This window comes from Harpia harpyja, chromosome Z (genome assembly GCF_026419915.1).
Source record: "Harpia harpyja isolate bHarHar1 chromosome Z, bHarHar1 primary haplotype, whole genome shotgun sequence".
NCBI lineage: Eukaryota > Metazoa > Chordata > Aves > Accipitriformes > Accipitridae > Harpia > Harpia harpyja.
Window position 1 is genome coordinate 72,305,959 of NC_068969.1, and position 21,590 is coordinate 72,327,548.

The 21,590-nt window shown below is 39.6% G+C and overlaps 1 protein-coding gene across 1 annotated transcript in view; it reads right to left on the reverse strand.

Moving 5' to 3' along the window:
* Positions 1 to 21,590, reverse strand: part of NTRK2 (neurotrophic receptor tyrosine kinase 2) — a 210,527-nt gene that overhangs the window by 143,475 nt on the left and 45,462 nt on the right. The window contains exons 7-11 of the mRNA XM_052776586.1: positions 19,823 to 19,955; positions 17,981 to 18,280; positions 12,937 to 12,969; positions 7,973 to 8,073; positions 6,604 to 6,703 (exon numbers count right to left, since the gene is read on the reverse strand). Coding sequence (XP_052632546.1) covers positions 6,604 to 6,703; positions 7,973 to 8,073; positions 12,937 to 12,969; positions 17,981 to 18,280; positions 19,823 to 19,955 — 667 coding nt within the window. The remainder of the gene's footprint in view (positions 1 to 6,603; positions 6,704 to 7,972; positions 8,074 to 12,936; positions 12,970 to 17,980; positions 18,281 to 19,822; positions 19,956 to 21,590) is intronic.

Below are 21,590 nucleotides of genomic sequence, written 5' to 3' on the forward strand. Positions count from 1 at the left end.
GGTCCTTAGAAGCATTAACAACTCTATCTTCCAAATGTTCATGTGATAAGTAACTATTACTGCCCCCATTATACAAGTGATGCACCTGAGACAGACAATTTGTATGATCTGCCCATGACTGCGGGGACTGGAATGCCAATGTCAAACAATAAAAATAGTTTATTGTGTGTGATTCAGATGAGCAATATCATCATTGCCTTTACATGTCTACTCACTAAAAATACTGAGGATTTGAGCACATTCATTTTTTTCTACATCTTATCTTACAACACTGACTCACATGAATTAATCCCTCTTTTATATTCTGCTCATTGACTAAATAATGAAAAGTTCTGAAGACATTAAAGGATCAACACCCACAGAATCGGCATTTGGGTAGGTACAATATAGCACAAAATCACTTCTATAGGTACAAATGGAAACTCAGAAAGTTCAGCATTTCTGTGACTTGATGAAGGTCAAGCAGTTAAGCATGTTCCCAAGCCGCAAACTGATCTTCTTAATTACCTGGCAAACAAGGTAAAATTGTCCAGGAAGCCCTCACTCCAAGCTTCTTGCAGACCAATCTGAACATTAGATAATATTTGTCAAACTACAGGTCTTTGCTGAAGATGCAAAGCTTTTATTTTGTACTTGGTTTAGAATTAAAAGGAGTACAAGCTCTTCTAGTCTAACTGCACTTCATTCTTCTCCTAGTCTATAAGCAACTCAATTGCTTAAGCAAGACGTGATAACGCATGAGTTAGAACAGCTCTCCCTTTTCCCATATCAGTACTTCAAAATACTCATTTAGAGTCATCTAAATTCTCCAAAATCTGAATGCCCTGAATGAAGCAGGGTTTGTTTTGAAATCCCATGCAATCACCCTGTCTCCCACAACAACGTGAAGTCAAGTAAAATGTATTAAAGCAGAGAATACAGTGACCATTTGCTATATGCTTACAGACAAATAAGACAGAAAACATTTTTCCTGCTGGCCCTAAAGTTACATCCAAAAGAATATGCAAAAGCCTCAATAATGGTCATGTTCAGACAGAACGGTAAAGCACTCCACTCTTACCTGGACAGCACTGTTATTTAAAGTCATGTAAATATGATTACTTGGGTAAATAAGGGTTAAAGTCTTTACGTTGTCATGGATGCATTGTGTCAGAATGACAAAATTGCTTTGTATAGAGGCTTTTATCAAGCAGTTATACAGTGTTTCTTACCCAAACTGAAATACTGTAAGACAACCGAGAAACATGCTGCAACTGAAGATGAGTTTCAAGCTGCCCCCTCCTGTACTGTTTTTTGGACCAAAGCTCAAATGTAACAAGAGTTTACAAGCAAAAAAAAGATAGTGAATGACACACAGAGAAGAAAAAATATTCCTCAACTGTCAATGTGCTCCTGTTGGAATAAACAATGCTTTTAATTAAAAAGTTTTCAAGGAAGTTCATGGCCCAGCACAAAAGTTATAGAAATCACATGAGAGAAAAAGCTATCATGAAGTTGGAGAAAATACCCTGTTTTGACTTTGACAGGCAAAATCCATGGGTGTGTTCATAACTTTTAATCAGCTTGGTGAAAGAGCACAGCATCCTGACTGATAGTCCAAATATTAAACTTAAACTCAAAAACAATGACAAGCAGCTAGCAAGGGCTTGAAGGAAAGGTAGTATTTTGGGGCGTTTGTCCTAAAAGGGACACTGCTTTCTTTCTTAAATCAACCCAATCTCATTACCTGATCAGAGAAAGACAAACTTCTGTCCCCTGAACTGCACAGACTTGAAAGACTGTGAAAGGGGTGAAGCATTCACAGTCAGGACTTATGTTTAGACATGGTAGGTAGTTCAGAGAGCACCTGAGGAAGAAGCACCTTTCAAAGCGTGACACCCAAGCCCACAGACATGAGAAGATAGCTGGCACTGCTTAAGTACAATGGGAATTTCAGACTGTTTGTTCCCTTACCTTTGCACTACTGCACACAGCTCAAAGCACTGACAGAAACTTCATACAAACATTCAGAAAAACCCCTCGCATCCCAAAGGGATTAAGTACACATATGTTTCCCTCTACTTCTGTCAGATTCTATTTGTTAACTTCTTAAAAAGACAGAAGGGGCTGCTTTGGAGAGGAGTGGGTTCTCTCTCCTTTCTGATTTTGGTAAAACCTACAGAAACTCCATTTATCTCTACAGTATAACAGCTGTGATAAAACTCTTGTCCATAACCATCCACTTACAGCTTTCCTAGAAAGCAAGGAGCACTAAGGATATTGCCTTGTTGCTGGAATAGTTCAAATCAGCAAAAATGTTTTCATCCTTTTAACTGAATTATGCTATTTCAAACTTTATCCACTGATTTATCTTCCATCAGTTTCCTCCATACTTCCATTCAAGCTTAGTCGCATGCTGCTACATTAACATTTGCAAACTGTGTATCGGGTTGGTTATGCTGCAACTAGTTGTTTATTTAAATTTATTTTTAAACACAGGAGGTAGAATAAAACAGGACTAGAATTATTCTTCCACAAATCCTCCCAGGGAGTTCACAAACCTTCCCCTGCCCTCTCTATTCCAGTTTCTTTTGTTATTTTTCAGTTTCATAAGGTGGTTAGATGGAGTCAGAAATAAACACAAAATGGTAAGAGCTGTCATGGCAGCCTTCAGTGAATTCCCACCATAAGCACATTCACATCCTCCAGCAAGCAAGCAAGCCAGCCAAGGTGTTTCCTGAGAGCAACCCACAAATCTTAATGAATACATTTAAGAAATTAACTGAAGCTTTCACCATTTATGCTGCAGCATCTTGCAAGGGTCTAAAAACCTCACCTCCAGATTCAAGCAATGAAAAGCAGCTTTTCACACAAAGCTGTTATCAACAGACCCCGTATAAGAAGATGTTTAAAATGTACACAAGCAGAGAAATAGCATTATGTTTCACCAGTTACTCTGATGAATTTTGCAATGGAAGTCTGGAAGTCTAGCACAACATGAGAGTTTATCCACAGAGCAGAAAGAACAGTATTGGTTTTCTGTACTAGCCCTGTTTCAAGTCTCTTCTAGCACAGATTACAGACCAGTTCTGTACTAATACTGTTCCTGAAATTAATCATCAGAACCTGCTGTTTCCCCTAGTTCTAAGAGGCAGAGTGAAAAGAAGCAAAGCAAGAACTAAAATAATTGCCTCATACAGTGCAACCCAACTTCAACCAAAATCCAGAACATCACAAACAAAATGTTTTTGTTTTGTTAATGGCAGTGAACAAGTGCTCTGCTTGCCCTCCTTACCTGCAAAAACACTTTATTACTACCATTTGGAAAGGTAACTGAGTGAAATTAACATATCCCAATTTGTCCCCTCACCTTAGATATACAAAATCAAGAGAGAAGCCGAAAGATAGGGCAAGTTACTTTTATACAGCTCTTCAACAGATCTTGGTAAGAGATTGATCAGTACTGCCAAAGTCCTGGAAGCTCCCAGGGGACCTGGTGCTCCCTATCACATAAACTGGACTCTTTTCTGCCCAGTACGGGCAGCTCTGATGCAGCACAGCTCAGACACAACCACTTGCTCCACATCTCTTTCTGGGGATGCTGTCACTGTCAGTCCCACACTCCAATCATGCTCAAGCTCTTTACGCGCAGAAGGACTCAGCAAGGACACAGTCTAAGTGGACAGATGATGCCCATGCAGAAGATGGGATAAGCTGGCATTTAAAAATATGAGGCATAAAACAATGTCATTGAGAAGCTGCAGATGCCTGCTGTGAACCCAAATGGGGTGAAAATTTCATCCCTTACATAAAGACATTTCCTACGGGACACACAGTGCTGATTGCCTATTTACACATTTCTTTTTCTGATTATCAGTGGAACACTTTTTCCATGTACACGGTTACATGAAAAATACCATTGAGTGCCAGTCTGACTGCTCCAGTTACTGAGTGACTATTTTGTTTTTTTCCAAACTGCTTACTGAAGAAGGGTAGGGAGACATTTAATGACAGAGTGTCTGAGGTGACCGTGTTTTGTTCTCACAAGGTAACAGAAAAATGAAGCACAGCCTTTTTTGCATTTCTGCCTGATGTAACTCAGGAAGTTCCTTCTTATGAATGCAAAATATTCATTAATATTTTGGGGAAGATTTGAAAAAAAAAGATTTTTTAATCTTGTTTTATAAATATTTTCAATGGTAATCTGGATATTTCACTCCTTCCCACTTTCCTACTAAGACTGTTTATTAAACCACCAACTATAACACAATGTCTGTATGCTAAATTGGGACTAATTTTGCTGTCGCTGAATTCAATGGCAAACGACTCAAGGAGTTCACAGGTAGCTGGCTTGATCCTTTTATTCAGAGTTTCAAAGACACACATTTTAAACGTATTGTACTGATCAATACTGACTGCAAAAAATTTCTCTTCACCTTTGCCTTATTTTCCTCATGCTCAAATACCCCAGGTTGCTTATCTTCTGTTATGAATTCTCGATATATACTTATGCTGCAGGCTTTTCAGAGCAGGTAGTATTTTATTATTAGTCTGGGTATTACATATCGATTTGGTGTTCTAATCTCAGGTCTTTAAATATTGCTTTAATATAAAATTCAATAATACTGATGATGATAAATGGAGAGGGTGTTTCTGGGACTTTGGACTACAGATAGATCCAGAATGTGAAGCTCAGGTGTGAATGCAAACTTTGGAGAAGTCTGAGGTTCACTTCAGGGACAACTGAAGGTCACTCCTTTCTAATGAAACATTCAAGAGTTATTTGTAGCTCACAGTGATATTTCACCATTACCACACATTCCATGCCCGTGATTAGTTTCTGAAGGAGTGTACCTGAACTGTGAACTCATTTTACTGATCTTCCTAACCATGACTGTTCAAATTTAAAAATATACACCATATATGAGGTTGCTGCCTTTTCATAATTTCATATAGTTACTCCCCCAAAAGTGTATCCTTACTAAAATATGGTCTACATGGACAATTCTGCAGCAAAAAACTACTGAGTTCAAACTTACTGATCAGGCAAGAGCATTATTTTTGTGAGATTGTACTTGAATATGCTAAAACATAACCACCATGTAAGTAGCTTCCTGGAAGGCAACTTAACGTGTTACCACACAAAATGCAACTTTGTGCATTCTCCCGCAGGTTAGAGTTTACTTCCTAGTTCCTCCAATAATGTCGTGTTGAAATATTTAATGCAAATTTTGAAAAACCTAACAAGCATTCAGCTTTAAAAAGCTAACATCAGACACTTCTCATCGTTGCTTGCATTTAGTTTCCACCTACTTCAGCTCTCTAAATGCAATTCAGAAAGCTTCAGACACAAATAAAATTTAGGCTGAACTGTTCTTCAGTCACAGAAAGTTTTTTCTAGTCTTTCGCCAAAACTCTGCAGCTATATCCTCCTGGCTTCATGTTGCTATTCAGGATATTTCACAATGACTGTCCTCTTTTAATGCTACCCCAAAGAGCAGAGACTATGTCATATCAGGAGGAGGTGAAATAAAAGGTTACCATCCCAGCAACCTATCTGCACCGACTACATTCCTGCTCTGTTCAAATCTCATTTGTTCCAGGAACTCTCCTCTAAACAGAACACAGAAACACAAAATACACAGTAGATATCTCTGAAAAGAACACTGGTCAAGAGCAAGTAAGGTTACCAAAATATACATCCATGTGGTACTATGTCATAAGCACAGCTGAGAGGAAGGACATGAGGTTAACAGGTGCCTGCTACAAGATTACTCACCACTCTCTCCACAGACCCTCATCTACACATCTTAAGAACAAAAGCTCATCTCCTTTAGCACACAGCAAAGCACCTTCTAGTCCTCCCAACAAGACAGCAAGTAGTTTTTTTCTTTTTCTCTTTTTTTTTTTAATACAATTTCACCCACATGGCCAGACACAGACTGATGATATCAGTAAAATAGTACAGCAATGGAACTGTTGCATGTACCTCCGTCTTACACATACCTCCATCTGGCCGTAAAATGAATAAATGGAAGGGCTGAGATTTCCCCCTTCCACAGGGACATAAGCACTTGCCACTGTCTCCAGCTCCTACTTCCCAAGATACAAACAGAAGCTCAAGAAAATGCATCTGTCAGAAAGCACCAGTATGACAGGATCCACTGCAAATGCACCTTCCGCTCTTGCCGTTGTTTCCCCTTGAATCTATCTCCTTAACGTGACATTGTAGTGTGGTCTGAAGTACCTCTTACATACAGCATAGATTCTCATCAAATTGTTGCAATCAAACTCATATCAGAATAAATTTCATGTCCTATCTTCTTCCTACTTACACTGACTCAAGTAATATTTTACTCCAGGAAGTGTCCCAGGGGCCTTTGCAGCAGAAGGGAGAGAAATGGGATTTGTCGTAAGAAAAAAAGAGAAGTAGAAGAGTTTGATCCAAAATTCTACACTCTGTCTACATCTGCCTCTGCCCTTACTTACCTGATGAATAAACAAAACACTAAATGTGATGGCACTTAATCTAGGTATTTTGACTGCTCTCAGTGTAGAAGCCTGTAGTATCAGTTCATACAACCCACAACAATTCTGGAAGGTACAAAAAACAACCCTGCTTACCTTTCATCCCAAACTTAGAGTGTCTTCCAAACTTCAGAATAATGAGCATTATTACTAAGCCAGTGCACACCAATGCTGCAATTCCCACCACAACATACACCTAAAAAAGAGGACACAAACAGATCTGCTTGTTTTGTTCTTATGAACTACCTTCAAAGACATTCAGCATACATTCAGATTAACCCAGTTAGGTAAAGAGATTCATTTCAACTGGGAAACATTTGCACTCAGATCAAAGAGTACAGAAAACAGCCACTTGTTGAGGTTTCTTCTATCCTGCAAAGAACAGAGATTCAGACACCTCTGAGAACAACTTTTTCAACATCCTGCACATTCAAAGCAGGTGGGAGGGAATGCACATCACCTCTTTCCCTTCCAACAGAGTGGCATGTTACAAGAAAACACATAAGGAAAGCACACAGGAAAAAGAATTTTTACTGTGAGGGTGGTTGAACACTGGTACAGATTGCCCAGAGTGGCTGTGGAGTCTCCATCCCTGGAGATATCAAAACCAGAGTGGACACAACCCTGAGCAGCCACGCGGGCCCCGCTTTAAGCAGGGGGGATTGGACCAAAGGATTTCCAGAGGTCCCTTCCAACCTCAGCCATTCAATGATTCTGTTATCAGACAAGACAAGACTGTCCAGGATCCTATCAATTTTTTAGCACAGTGTCCCAACTCACAGTCTGCTCTCTGGTTTGTGAACACACATGCTCTCCACTGCCCGCTGCTTTACTGAGTCACTTATACAGGGAGGCTGCAATATCAACCAGGCTGGCCACCCACTACCAGTTTCCAACAATTCAGTTCAGAAGAGCATGAAAGGCAAGGCAGCAGAGGTGGCCCATCAGTTCAGCTACTTATACTAAAATCTACTGCAAATTATTCTATCAAAAACCTACATGAAATAATGTTTTAAAAACATACAATTAGAATTTGAAAGTTTATTGCAGCACCTCCTCCCTGTAAGGAAGAGCTGACTCCAGGACTGGAATTCAAACAACAATCTTCAAATTACCTTGGATGACTTTGTTTTGTAAACAAAGAGTTGCTCTCCTTGACTAAAATTAGAAGCAAAGTCTTAGGCTAAAAAATTACAGTTAGTTATTTGGAAAAGCATGAAACAAAATAACTAGCAATTTTACTTTGACTGAAAAGTGATTCACTCTTTCAAAAAATGGGGGAAGGACAAGAGTGAGGAACACTGATTTTGGTTTTTTTCCTTTTTTCCTTAGTTTTGATCACAACACAGTAATACCTCTGGTGTTGTGGTAGCTCAGGGTCCTATTACAATGTCTGCAGTTTTGTGAGTTGCATAGCCAGAAAGTCCGCCAAGATTACAGATAAGGAAACAATGTATATACTTACAGTGATGCTATCTTCATTCTCTTTGTTGGAAACATCCGTAGAAGTGATTTGATTACTGTTATTTGTGGTGTCTCCAAGATCATTGGGCGTGGTTTCATACTCTTAGAAAAGGAAAAAATGTTGCTTTTATAATTTCATAACCTTAGGGGGGAAAGGGTTGTCTTCATTATTTCTGCTTTATAAGATGGTAAGGCCACTAACAACTCTTGGGACTCTGAGCTCTTTGGAAACAATACATAATTGCTAATATAGCTGGAACGTTTTGGGGGGATCCCTGTGGCAGCTAATTGAACAAATGTGTTGTGACGGACAAACCTGAAAAGAGAAGCAATCTACACCAGTATATCTCTACTGGAAAAACTAGAGTTAAATAAGAACTCCATCCATAAAGCTATTTTTATGTGCTTCTGACTTCCTATTAAAAATGAAAGACTGCCCTCTACCCTTAACTTCTCCAGCCTTGTATTCAGCCAAATATAGGACAGTCTTAGAAACTAGCTTGGGGACTTTTGTTTAGCTGAGGAGAACTTGGCAGATGGGTTTTTAGCTAGTTTATTACTACCAAATGTGAAATAGCTGTTTTTCTTCATTTAAAAAATAATACAAAATACTGTTGTATGCACAGAGGTTACAGTTTACCATAACAAACTGTCATACAGGTAAACCTTTAAAAAATTAAGTGCCTGAGATGGTATGAAGAAATTTGACCTATCAAAATAATTCCACTGACAGGTCTGCAGCGGTGAATTCAGAACTATTCCATCAAAAGAATGAACATGACTTAATTACTTATAATTATTTAAAAATGAAACACAGATATTTACAGCTTATGATTTCCTGTCAAAATTATTCAAATGAGATAAAGAGAATTAAATAGTATACATATGAACTTAGAGAAATGTGCATTAAAGTAAAATTTAAAAATGCACATATTTTATGATTACATCTGGGAAGATACATAACATTTCAATTTTATCAGTGTAATGTGTGCAGATGAAAGAAACAAGCAAGGGTAATAACTGCATCTATTAAAAAATGCACCTCCAGCATTGTAATTTAAATTTGCAATTAATTGCCCATTTCTTTACACATATCAATTAAAATCAGTGCCATAAGCCTACAGATGGAATTTTAACTGTGAATCTGAAAAAGCAGAACACAGAGGCATAGCTCTCACTAACTACAGAGGCAGAAACTCTTCTGACCACAGAGCTGCTGCTGAGCAAGGGCAGGGAGGGCCTGCGCCTCGGCAGAGTTTATCTTCTTTAGCTCCCAAGCGCAGTTTGAAGAGCTCAGCCGGCAATGCTAGCTGCACTGGGCTTTTAGTCTTCATGCATGCATGAACACATTTGCTTCTGCAATGTATTCGGCAGGCTGCAGATTTTTTGGTATATGAAGCAACGCAGCTACCTCTGGCACCAGTGCTACAGTCAGTACAGTCAGGTTGTCTGATCAGCTCACGTAGTCTATTTTGGCTCTACACCATGCATGCCAAAGGATAGAACTCTTTCAAGCCAAAATACATACTAAGTATACAGAGCTTTCATGAGAAACAAAATTTAATTTCCTTGTCTTTTACCATTTGAATTCTCTGACTTAGCACTGCATCTCTATGCCTATAGCGTCCTATGCAGCAAGGTTAGAACAGCAGCAAGAAGCAAACAAACAGCACTCCTTACTCTGGGCAGCACAAACCCTGCCTGAATGGCTCACCTGCGCAAGCAACCTGGACACTCAAACGAGGTGCTGTTCAGGATGTCCACCACCATGACTACATGCTCTGACACAGCAAAGGACGAGAATTCTGCTTCATTCATTTGCAGGCAGAGCTGGCTTTATAACAAGTACCTCAGCCTACAAGATTGGGACCCTGAAGGACTAATGAGAACAATGCAGAGTGTTTCAGGTCTGGTCTGTGAATCCTCTGAATGCACTTTTATATTAAAATGGGCAAGAGCTAAAGTAGGCCACGTCAGTATGCTGGTGTTGCGTTGCCATTCCCTGCTGTGTAACTGTGAAGCACTTGCATTTGAACTAGTGCCAGATCTTCAAAGCCTCTTGAAATGGGCAAGCCAGGCAAGGAAAACACGCGCAACAGCTATCCAGCCAAAACTGGGTGATTCCGAGTTAAACAAATTCCTGTTCATTTCACTATGAAATCCCAACATAGACAGCGAGCACTCTGACACAGACAGGGTCACGCCTCTTGACTCATGCTATGTGGGACTCGTATCGCTTCAGGGCCAGGTCCTCCGGTGCCGCATACCTCACACAGCCACCTGTGACTACATCAACTGCGGTGAATCGCAACTGAGGCTGGGCAGTATTTTGCAGCCACTTCACAAACAAGGTGCATGGTGGCTAGGCTACAGACAAGAGCACAGTTATACCAGCACCAGGGGGGGTCACTCTGCACAGTCCTCTCGGGGGTTAGCTGATACGGGGCATGTTGTCTCTTCCATGTTCACAACCATATTAGAAAAAGCAGCGTGGCACAAAGACATGAACTCAGAGCCAAAGAAGCTGGCTTTGCATTTGATTGACTGCTCAGCCCAAGGTGAGTCGCTTTATTTCTCTCAATTACTTCCTAGATGGGGCCAGGACAGCCTCCCCTCTCTGCCTTTTCCAAGAAGTGTGGCAGAGGTGAGCTGGAGGCACTAGTGACTTCTCCACGCTTGTGGCAGGCGGTGCCCCATGCAGCTGGGACTCCCCTCAGCAAACAGGACAACACGCAGCCTGCTGCAACCTCATCAGTTCTTCTGTTTCCCGTTGTACACTCAAAACGCTTAACGGAAAACATTTGGCAATCACCTCACATGGAGCACAGGAGTCAGAAAGTCAATTCCCAACAGACAGACTAAACCCAGCTACGAAGGCATTTGCTCCACGCAGAGGGGTATTCGAGGCCGGGGTCCCCTGCCCTCTGTCGCCTCCATCTTCTGTCTCCTCACAGCCCGGCACTGCCCGGCTATGGGCCCTGCTGAGCTGGGCCCACTTGCAGACCCGTGGCCGAGGCCTGGCCTCAGGGCAGTGCCCAATGCCTGGGGTTGCAGCTGCTCATGGCCCCCCCGGCTGCCCCACTCCTGGCTGAGGCGGTGGGATGGGCCTGGCTGCCAGGGCCTGCACGGGGAGCCCCACGGGGAGCCCCTGGCCCTGAGCTGCCCCAACACTTGCAGGGAAGCACCTTGGAGCTCCCATTAACTTTACCCATAGCCAACAGACTGACAAACACACAGATGGTGCCAGTGCCCAGCCGGATCAAATCCTCTGCCACTGCCTTTACACTTTACACTAGGCACATTTGCAACATGATTAGCACGAGGCTGTGAAAAATGCATTTTAAAGGGAAGACTGCAGCAGGGGGGAGAAAAGGTGGGGGTGATGCTTTAAATCTTCCTTCCGACATAATCTAAGTTGTGGGTAAACAGGTTAGCATAGAGATAGAGCAGTCTGAAAAAAAGTCATGAAAACCACTCAGTCGCTGGAGGGAGCTCATCCCCAAGGTCCCGCTGTCAGTCATCCAGGCAGTGGTTCTCCAAAGAAGTGTAGCAGTTCCTAGACTTTCCAGCCAGCCTCATTTATTCATCTCACTAAGTGGACTTGAGAATTTGGAATAATTAGGGAAACACTCTGGACTACAAAGTGTTTCTCAAAGCAAGCACTGAGTCACTGAAACAAAGATCAAAGAAAGCAGTTTCAAATAGCAGAAAGAAAAGCCAGGAATAAAAAGGAAGGCTGCTTTCATCAGGACTAGGTCTTGCAGGCTGTGATCTGCCAGCGCAACTTGAAGTGCATGTCTCAGCAGAAACCTCCCCAAGTCAATCGAAGCACAGCACTCACATAAAGCCATACACAGGCATCAGGACTTTGATAAACAGCTCAGAACCAAAATCTTAATGCATACAGCTTATATAATACAACACAACTAAGAAATTGTGCAAACCATCACCGCCTTACCACCCCCCAAAAAAAAAAAAATTTGGAGAGAGAGGGAGGGGAAGCTATCCTTTAGTATTTCTAAGCACTTAAAGCCAAACTGATGCTTCAATTGCACATTTGCTAAAGTTTAATGACATGGAATGGAATCAAAGCAATAACATTTAAATCAGCTTAAGGAAACTTGAGTCATGGGCCATTTCATCCAAATAAAAAGTACTCCAAACAAGATCCAGCTTCTGCTGGAAGCTAAAGGGTGTTTGGGTATGTTGGTTAGGATGGACTTTCCTGCTCACCAGAAATATACCAGAAGTATTATGTAAAACTAGCCAGTTGCTTTTCATTCTGCAGCTTCTATTCTAGTGCACACTGGCTTTCACTAGGTACAGACCAAAACATTTCACCTAACTAAAAAACGAATGTGAACACTGTGTCATCAAATCTTCTGGCACACACTCAGATATCACTGAGTTGATGGTCTGCTTATGCAAGAGAGATTAAGGGAAGGTACAAATAAGCGGACAGAGCAAAATAAATTGCCTACAGGAAAACTTACTTGTGCCAACCTCATTTTTAAGTGGGATTTAGGGGTACATTTTTGTAAGCAAAACAACTATTTAATCACCCCTGAAAAAATAAAGTTATATAAGGAGAAATCACGAACTCTTTTTCCTCCAAGAAATGCCTCCAAAAGGTTCACAAAACCTCACGCCTGTGAGCTACATCAGACAGCTGTCATGCTACAGGATCAACTGCAACCATTTGTAGCAGTGGATTTATGCTTCTCCTAATGTGAATCAAAAGCAGCAGAGTAAGTAAAACATCATATTACCCTCATGTATCTTAAATAATATAAGGCAGGAGAAGAACCAAAAAAACAAAGTACCTTTTAGAATTGTGTTATAATCTGTGCCATTTCCATTTAACTGAGCCTGACATTCAATTTAACTGAGCCTGACATTCAATCTTTTAATGGTTTCAGTTCCTTCATTTCTATCATTAAAAGAAAAAGGAAATCAAATATATACCATAAACGTCTGGATCCACAATTGGGCCACTACCTGTACATGGAGAAGAGAAAAAAAAAAGAAAAAGCTTTGTAAATAGATTGCAAATGCTGAAAGAATAAGAGTTTCTTTAGGAGTTTTTTAAGAGTTGGCGTGTTATTTGCAATAGCAATGATCAATACCTACACAAATGCAAAGCAGCATCAATATATTGCAGTACTTGTTTATCAGGTTACGTTTACAACCATTTTAGAGCTATTCCAAAGGTTAATATTTTGCTTCATGTGAACCAGGTAAGGCACAGGGCACTAGCTCTGGCAAAGGCAAGCATATTTCCCAACTGGGCAAAATTCTGCTTTCGGCTGTTAATGTATATCTGGAATAAGTGCAACAATAACTATTCCTGTTGAAAAATCAATGGTAAAATTTTCCTTGACCTGTGGAAGCAGACTTCAGTGAGCATTAACAATCACTGACTTTTACCTGGTGAAAAAATTTTGCTGTTAAATCACTGTGAGAGCAAATCGGTTTAGCTGTGAGCTGGCAAGTTAAGGGCTAGAGGTAGGAATGACCTAAGCAGCATCATTTCATTGTAAAAGGATGCTTTCAAAAAGCCACCTGCACAGCTGATACAAAAACAGAACTCCTACCAAAAGAGTCAGATGTCTCAGAAGCCAGCCTTTACACAAGCAAACGGATACCCATCTAGTCTACACTTTTTCTAAATTCTACTAGTTCCAATTCGCAGCTTTTTCTAATTACTGCACATATGTGAGGCTGAGCACATATGTGAGTATAATGCACAGAACGCCCACTGAAATTAGCATATATCAGACTATTCACGCATTGAAAGATACTTGTGTTGTATTTCAACATAGCCGTTCATTCTGGTCTATAATGTGTTTATAGCATAGCTTGTGTAGTAGACTCCTAATCACCTCTTCAATATTTTTACTCTTTCTTTTTGTTGGTTTGGTGTTATCAACATTCTTCGCTCTGAACTCAAAACATAGCACTGTACCAGCTACTAGGAAGACAGTTAACTCTATCCCAGCTGAAACCAGGACAGAAATAAAATTAACAGATAGTTAAAATCTCTAAAGATGAATCAAACTTCAAAAAGCATAATTCCGTTTTATAGTACTATACAGTAAATTCATAGCAGTGGCATTACACTGGCATAAACCCACTGCAGAAGTATGACCACAACATCATTGTTTCTGCTTATATCAACAGCGTGAGAATCTGGTGAAAATACTAAACAGAGTTGCAACCTATTTGCAGAATGGCAGCAGATAATTAGGTTTATTTTTAAATGCATTTGAAGAGTCTAGTATCCAGAGATATAGGTTAATAGACCCTGTGAGAACTGTCATGTCAATCTGCAGAAACAAATAACAAATGAAGAAAGCTTGTACTATCATTCCTCAAGCAACTTCTGACCAGGCGTTTTTGTCCATAAAAGTTCATGGATTCAGTTTTTCTGGTATAAAACATCCATCTATTGAAAGACAGTATTTCTAATTTACCTTCTGCAACCTGAAGCAAAAAAAAAAAACAACAAAAAAATTCCCAGGCTTTTATTCCTGAGTTAAATGGCAACATTTTTGTTACCGTTTACTGGAATTGGGATAAAATAATCAGATTAGTTTAACCCTTAACTCCTGCCAGGGATATAAACTAGGAAGTCATCAACTCCATTCAAATACCTTTTATATAACTAAATACTTCAAATAAAGTTGCAAAAATCAAGATGCTGGACGAACACCAAATTTCTATTTAGTATTCCCTACATAAAAACATATCTACTCAATCATCAAAATATCAGTTGAAAATATTTTAACATTAAACTTCACCACAGTAATTTTGCACATTTACACACAATTATTATTAAGGCAAACACAGAATGACATTGTTGTTTTGGTCCCTGCTAGAACAGGTGGTTGTGTAAATAAACTATTAAGAGACTTATCCTATTCACTCATCTTTATAAACCACATCAACTACACTTGGTTTGCTTGCTTCTTTCTTCATAAAGTCAGCATTTTCAGAATAAAGCAGCAGCAAAAGACTCAATCTAAAAACATACTTCTGCAAAACAGACCCATGTTGTTATGCCACATAAGCAAAATGCTACCTCTAAGGCATATTTAACATATTCTTTTACTTTGACAAGATACTGTGTGACTTGGATTCCTTCAGCTGAATTTTAGAGTAGCAAGCTGATAGATGAATAAGCTTAATTAAAAATACTTATTATTGGTAAAAATGTCTCCCACATTCATTAGCTGTTCTGGATCAACTATGAGAACAGCCTCCAGAATAAAACATGAACATTTCTTTCTTACTGTTTGCTGCAGTGTAGTCTCAAATAATCAAGTCATCCTCAGCAAGAACAGCTTCACATGAATCCAAGAACTTTAGCAGATTAAATCAAGTTAAAAATCTAGCTAATAGAATATGAAATTTATTCTTCCAGGCCTTCATATTTAAAACAAAGTCTTAATTTACAACATTAACTGTGTTATCATTAACTCAATCCAAATCCCACTGTGGTACATGCTTTCCTCCCCTTTCTGCCTGCATCCTCAGACCAACGAAAAATGTTCTGCAAGTAGCATGCTGGAAGTTGAGACGATCTTTGCACTAATCATGTCTTCATCACATTTGATGCAACTTTGAAAGTGAAGTATTACACTGTTGATGACAGAACATGCTTCAGACTTAGCTGTATTTAATTTAGATAGACATATGGATTATAGATGAGGGGTTTTTTTATTTTCTTTTGTTTTTACCTTCAGACCATTTGCCCGTAATTGATGCAATAACCAGAGAATCAGTTTAAAGCTCAGTGAGCATACCCCACCCCATGAAACATCAGGGCTGGTATTTAATCCAGTCATGAATGCATGGAAATGAACATAATACCAGGGCGTGGGCCTTAATCTTTATGCTTCATTGTACAATATGTGGGCCAAAAGAAGAAACTACACAGTAACGACAGCACTGAAAAAGCCTTTCAAGGGTTTGAAAAAGCCTGACAGTGCTTTAAATAGTATTAGTTTAAAACAAAAATTGTAATACAATGCACAGAGGATTCTAGTTTTTTAACATTTGCTTTTATGCCAGCTTAAGTGGAGGAGACAACAATGTTATGACATTTTCTAAAGCTCAATGCCACAATTCTTACAGGAAAAAAACCCAAATATTGAGGAGGTTAAGCAGATAAGCAATTTCCCCTGTTGTTAATTTTTAAGACTTGTTTGGTGCCATCCACTATGCACTGATTTCTAAAGTAGTTACATCCTGTCTGTACAAAGTCCAGTTTCCTCTATACTCTTTTTGTGAAGCTTAATCCACCACAGATCTTGGGAAATGCTTAAAGAACACAGCACACATTACCTTGGGAGACCTATATTCCTTATGAGTATGAAGTGGATGGAACAAATAAATAATGCTGTCTTTCTGATTTGGAGGATACCTACAGTTCTATTTACTGATTTAAAAGGCCACAACTGGGAAATTTTCAGTGGACAAGGGAAAAGCATAAAGGAAAAACAGAATAGTAAAAGGGATTTGGATCAAACACAAAAAATGATAAATCCACCTAAGTGTACTAGAGGAACTGTTATTCTGTTAAGAAAATGAAGCCAGGTTCATATTAAATAATCACGGTGTAAGACAACTTCCATTGTACACAGAACATCTACCAGGTGAACTGTTTTAGTGAACTGTTATAATGCAGTATTAGAGATCATGAGGATGCCAGTAGCTGAAACCATGGCATGTTTCTGTAATGAGTCTATTTAAAGAAGAACTCCAGAGAAAAAAGAGGAGAGGAGCACTAAGGACAGCAGCAGTAAATAAAGCCTGGCTGTATCAGCTCTTCACCTTCTCCTTCTAAGGATGGGAAAGCAAAAGACCAGCCATCTCTCTCCCTACAGCAGACTGAGCTGATAGGGAAAAAATACAGACCATATTTATACTGTCTGCAGCCTGCAATGTAGGAGAGAGAATTTAAATCTTCACTTTTTTTCTGCCAGATAACATTAGCACTGCACACTGCTGTTTGAAAAAAGAAGGCTACTTATATCCCATGGCTAAAAAGCTGAAGGTACACACATGCTCATATTTTCAGATATGACTGTGCAATTATTTGCACAAAAACTTGCCTTTATTTCCACTCCAGCTGTGCAAGGTCCACTCAGATTTACTTCCACATATAGCAATATGCTTATATGTATGCCTTCTTACTCTCACAGTCACTTCACATATGGTTTTGAAGACGTGGCAAAAGATCAAACCACGGTGAACATCAAACACTTACAGTAGTCCCTGCAGTTCAATGAGTTAGTCCACCTTGAGCCTGCTTGAGCATTTAGGAGGGTTGAGGCAGAGCCTTTAGAGCAACTGAAGATGCATATATTTAACAGCAACCATCTTGAGCACGGATATTCCTAGGCATGTAGGTGCCCAACCTCCACCAAAACGAATGGGAATTGGACATCAAAATGCCTGTGAGGACCTGAGACCTTGACCCTCCTGCCTCTTGGTTACTTGTTTTCTCTCCAGCTCCCTCTGGTGTCCTCAACAACATATTATCATCAACTCACTGGGCTGCACTATTGATTTTGCAACAAGGCACTAGATGCTACATAGGCATGCCCCTTGACCTTGGATACACTGCCTAGTTGCATTCATATGCAGTGCAGAAAACTTACAGAGTGGCTGAATTGGCACTCAGTGCCTTCCAGGATCAGAACTGAGGCTTGAGAAAACACTTCAGAAACAGCAACCTTTAACTAGTCTTAGCTGGCACTGAGGATGGTTACTCAAAAGGAAGGTTTACAGAGCACTAGCATGGCCTTCCTTTAAGAAGCAATAAACAAGAAGAAAATGCTCAAGAAAAACATTATTTTACAACTAATCTTGAAGACATTCATTCAGAGAGAAAAAAAAAAAGGCACATAAAAATCTTCCTCCAAAGTAGTTAAACTGGCCAGGAGTACTGCCTCCATGGTCTCATCAATTTCCAATTGCTAACATAAAAAAATATTATACTTACCATCTCCAGGCACTGACATGAAATGAGCATCAACGCGTTTTTCATCCTCTCCGTACTCATTCTTTGCCAGTAAGGTATAAGCACCATTATTCAGGTGGGTGGGATTGTCCAGCTGAAGGCAGCCATGGTATTCACTTTGATTGATAACATGTATTTTAGTACAGATGTATTCAGACTCATTCAGTATAGCCCCTTCATAGAACCACTGCAATGTGGGCTTAGGGTTCCCTTTCACAGTGAATGGAATACACCAGTGGTGGTCTGGGGTTGGAGATTCAATAAACGTGATATTTGGTGCAACTATATTGAAAAAAAGAGTGAAGAACATCAGAATATTTTGAACATGTCTTTCTTACCTTCCCTCCCTCCCCCAAAGTTATCAGGGAAGTATTTTTCATTCATCAGTACAAAAGTATGTTATTAGTAAGAATGATACTTATTTGGAGGATACTCACACAGGAACCCACCTGCTTTGCCTAGGGTACTATGTTTATAACTGAAATGAAGCTGTTCTTTAGAAAGAAACAAAATAAACTAGTTTCAGACAAAAACTGAATACCTGATAAATCACTTAAACCCTGTAAGGTGTGAGAAGATCAGTTACTGCATCACTGAGAAGAGGAAGAGAGACATTTTAGCTTTACTCTGCTGCAAAAATGGTGCAGAAGAGTGCTGAAGGAACACAACAGTACTGAAAATATTTAAAAGTTGGCCAAAACAAGTAGTACTGGAAATACATTCAGCTAGGAATCCAAACTTTCAGATTATTTTCTTCACATAATCAAAGCCAGAAGAGATGACTTAATTCCCTGGATTCTTCTGTCAGGGAAAGACGATTTTCTGCTATACATTTTCTCATTCTTTGTTCAAACCTGCTAAATGCCTCAAGTTTACAGACTTGTTCTGTTTTCCTCAGGAGATTATTCCAACACCTTGCCCATTATTTCACTATTGGGAAATTTTCCTTGGTATTTATTCTTAACTGCATCCAATTTCATCTAGTTATACTACCTTTTATCACTCATAACAGTGCCAAGCTCAGAATCTCATTTACACTGTTCAAACATTTCTAGTTTATGTTCCTTCCTATAGCTATTACATATCCAATTTCAACCTAAAAACCTACATCTACAGTAATTTTTCTAGTTTACTCTGTCATGAGCACATGCTGAACAAAGTTTGCCATCTACAAAGCGTTCCATTCCCATCTTCAATTAAACAGAGGGTTGCAACTTGTGAAAACAAGCTGTCTAGTTCACATAAAATGAATTCAGGCTGGAGCTTAGATCTAAGAAGCGAGTGCCTCTACACTACATGTCCCTTCCCCCTTCCTTGGGCCTGGCAAACAAGTGTATTATTCAAAGCTATGACAAATAAATTTACATCTGGCAGTACTAATGTTGCAAGCGTGTTATTTTTTGAACAAAGCAGTTGTTGCTTTAGATAGTAAGAACTTAAACATTTGTAGTCTCTTACAATTAATTCTATGAGCCTTTTGATGCATTCACACTTAATTCCTAAGACATTGTGTATGTACATGCACACCGTTAACAAACCTTCCCACACTGACGGTGCCATTAAGTATTTTCGGTTTCAGACCTTTACTTACAGATCATTTTAACTGGAAGATAAAATATTTAGAAACACATTCTTTGTAGTACGCAGGGCTGAAGAAAACACAACTGCTGGCTGGGCTACTCCCAGGATTAACTGCAGTAGACAGTTCACATGCCTTAGGGATTTTGTTTCAACAACCTGCGTGCCCAAAAAATATTTATACCCAAAACAGTTGCTGCCAATGCAGTTTGGCCTTGGGAGCTGTATGGAGGCCTGCATACGTACAGAATACCGTGAGCTCAGCAGAGGCTTGGTCCTCTCCCACAATGTTCTCTGCTACGCAAGAAATCCACAGTCCGCTGTCCATAGAGGAAACGTTCTTTATGGTTAACGAGGCAGGGTTCTTACTTGTGTCACTCTACAGGCGATCAGAAAAACATGCATGTGTCAACCGCAGCATAAAGAACAAGGGAGAGGGAGGGAATCATTGGCCACAGCCAAATGGCATATTTCATTTTCCCTTCTTTTAGCTGTACAGTCCACAATTAATCAAAGCCTTACTTTAGTGTCTTATCCAGACACAAAACACCTACAGAACCAATTGTAAACATCAGTAGCAGTGGATTCAAAGTTCCAAAAGTCCTGCTACAAACACTGCACTCAACCATTTTTCTGTCCTGTCACCTTCAGTTTCTGCCTTTTTAAACAGTACACTTCTTACCCTCTACATGAATGTTTTTTTCTCTGCCCATACCCTTGTTCATCACTCACTCCCACTTCATGACTGATTTCTACGGTCTCTCTCTGCTCCCCTTGAACTTTATTCTGTTCAGTCCTTTACACTTCCTTTTGTCTCTTTCCTTTACACTTACGCTTGACATCTCTTCTACTGCTGCCTTCTGAGCTCTACTGTACCTTGACAACAATGTGTTTTCTCCCTCCTCCTTAGCCAAATTTGTCTTGAAAGCTTCTTCTTCTCATGAAACCTTCCTCAAGAAATTACCTGCCTTCCACTACCTAAGCTACTGCCCAAGTACTGTTTCATGTGTTTAAGCACAGCTAATTAAGGTAAGAATTATGATTCTTAGAAATCTTGATTCTTATGATTCTTAGAAAACTCAGTGCCCATTTACAGCCTTAAATGCCATATTGAATATACAGCTATGCAACACTCAATAAAGCAAATAGGGCTGAATTACAAAAAAAAAAAAAAAAAAGAAGCTAGCAAAGCTAGTTGTTAAAGATTCTGGTTTTCTTATATCAGGCCCTTCATATGATCTCCAAATAATTACTATTTCCATACTTTAATTTTTCATAAAATGCAAGACTATTTTCTTAAAATAGGAAAGAAACAAAAACACATTCAGAAAATAAAAAAATAATTAGGACCATTTTTAAAAACTACTTTTGAGGCACTTTTTTCAGTGTACATATACACTTCAGTGCTGCACAGAATACAAACAACACACTGCATCTGTAAAACCACAGTGACTTTCAGTGGCAGTCAATGGGGACATGTGGGAACACCCCTGCATAGAGTCCTGTGCAACCAGAATTTTGAACCTCGAGATGACACCTTAACTCCACTTAAATTGAATGTCCATTTTGATTTGAGTGTGTCACTAGGGAGGGTGAGTGGAAAAGTAAACACCCCATTACACATTTCTCTATGCACAACTCTCAGAGGTGAGCAGTGCTCAAAGCTGGACTGAAAGCAGAGGGGCTCAATCGTAGGCTCAGAGCTGAAATCTAACACAAGAAAAATCTAACCAACACCAATCGGATTATACATCAGCTTAAAAACTGAGTGCATACAGTTAGCTTTGCAGCACTAGAGTTTAGTTTTAACTTTTGTTAATGTCTCTGTAAAACAGGAAAGAGAGAAACAGGCAAAAGCATAGGAGGTGAAGAAAAGGGAGGCAGAAACTGAGATAAGGAAGTGAGAGAAAGGAAACGAAAAACAACACTTGCAGCAAAGGGAAGGATGGTTGTGAATGGCAAATGAGGTTTAAAAGGCACTTGTTCTTCTGCTACTGAAAAGACTACTGTGCCC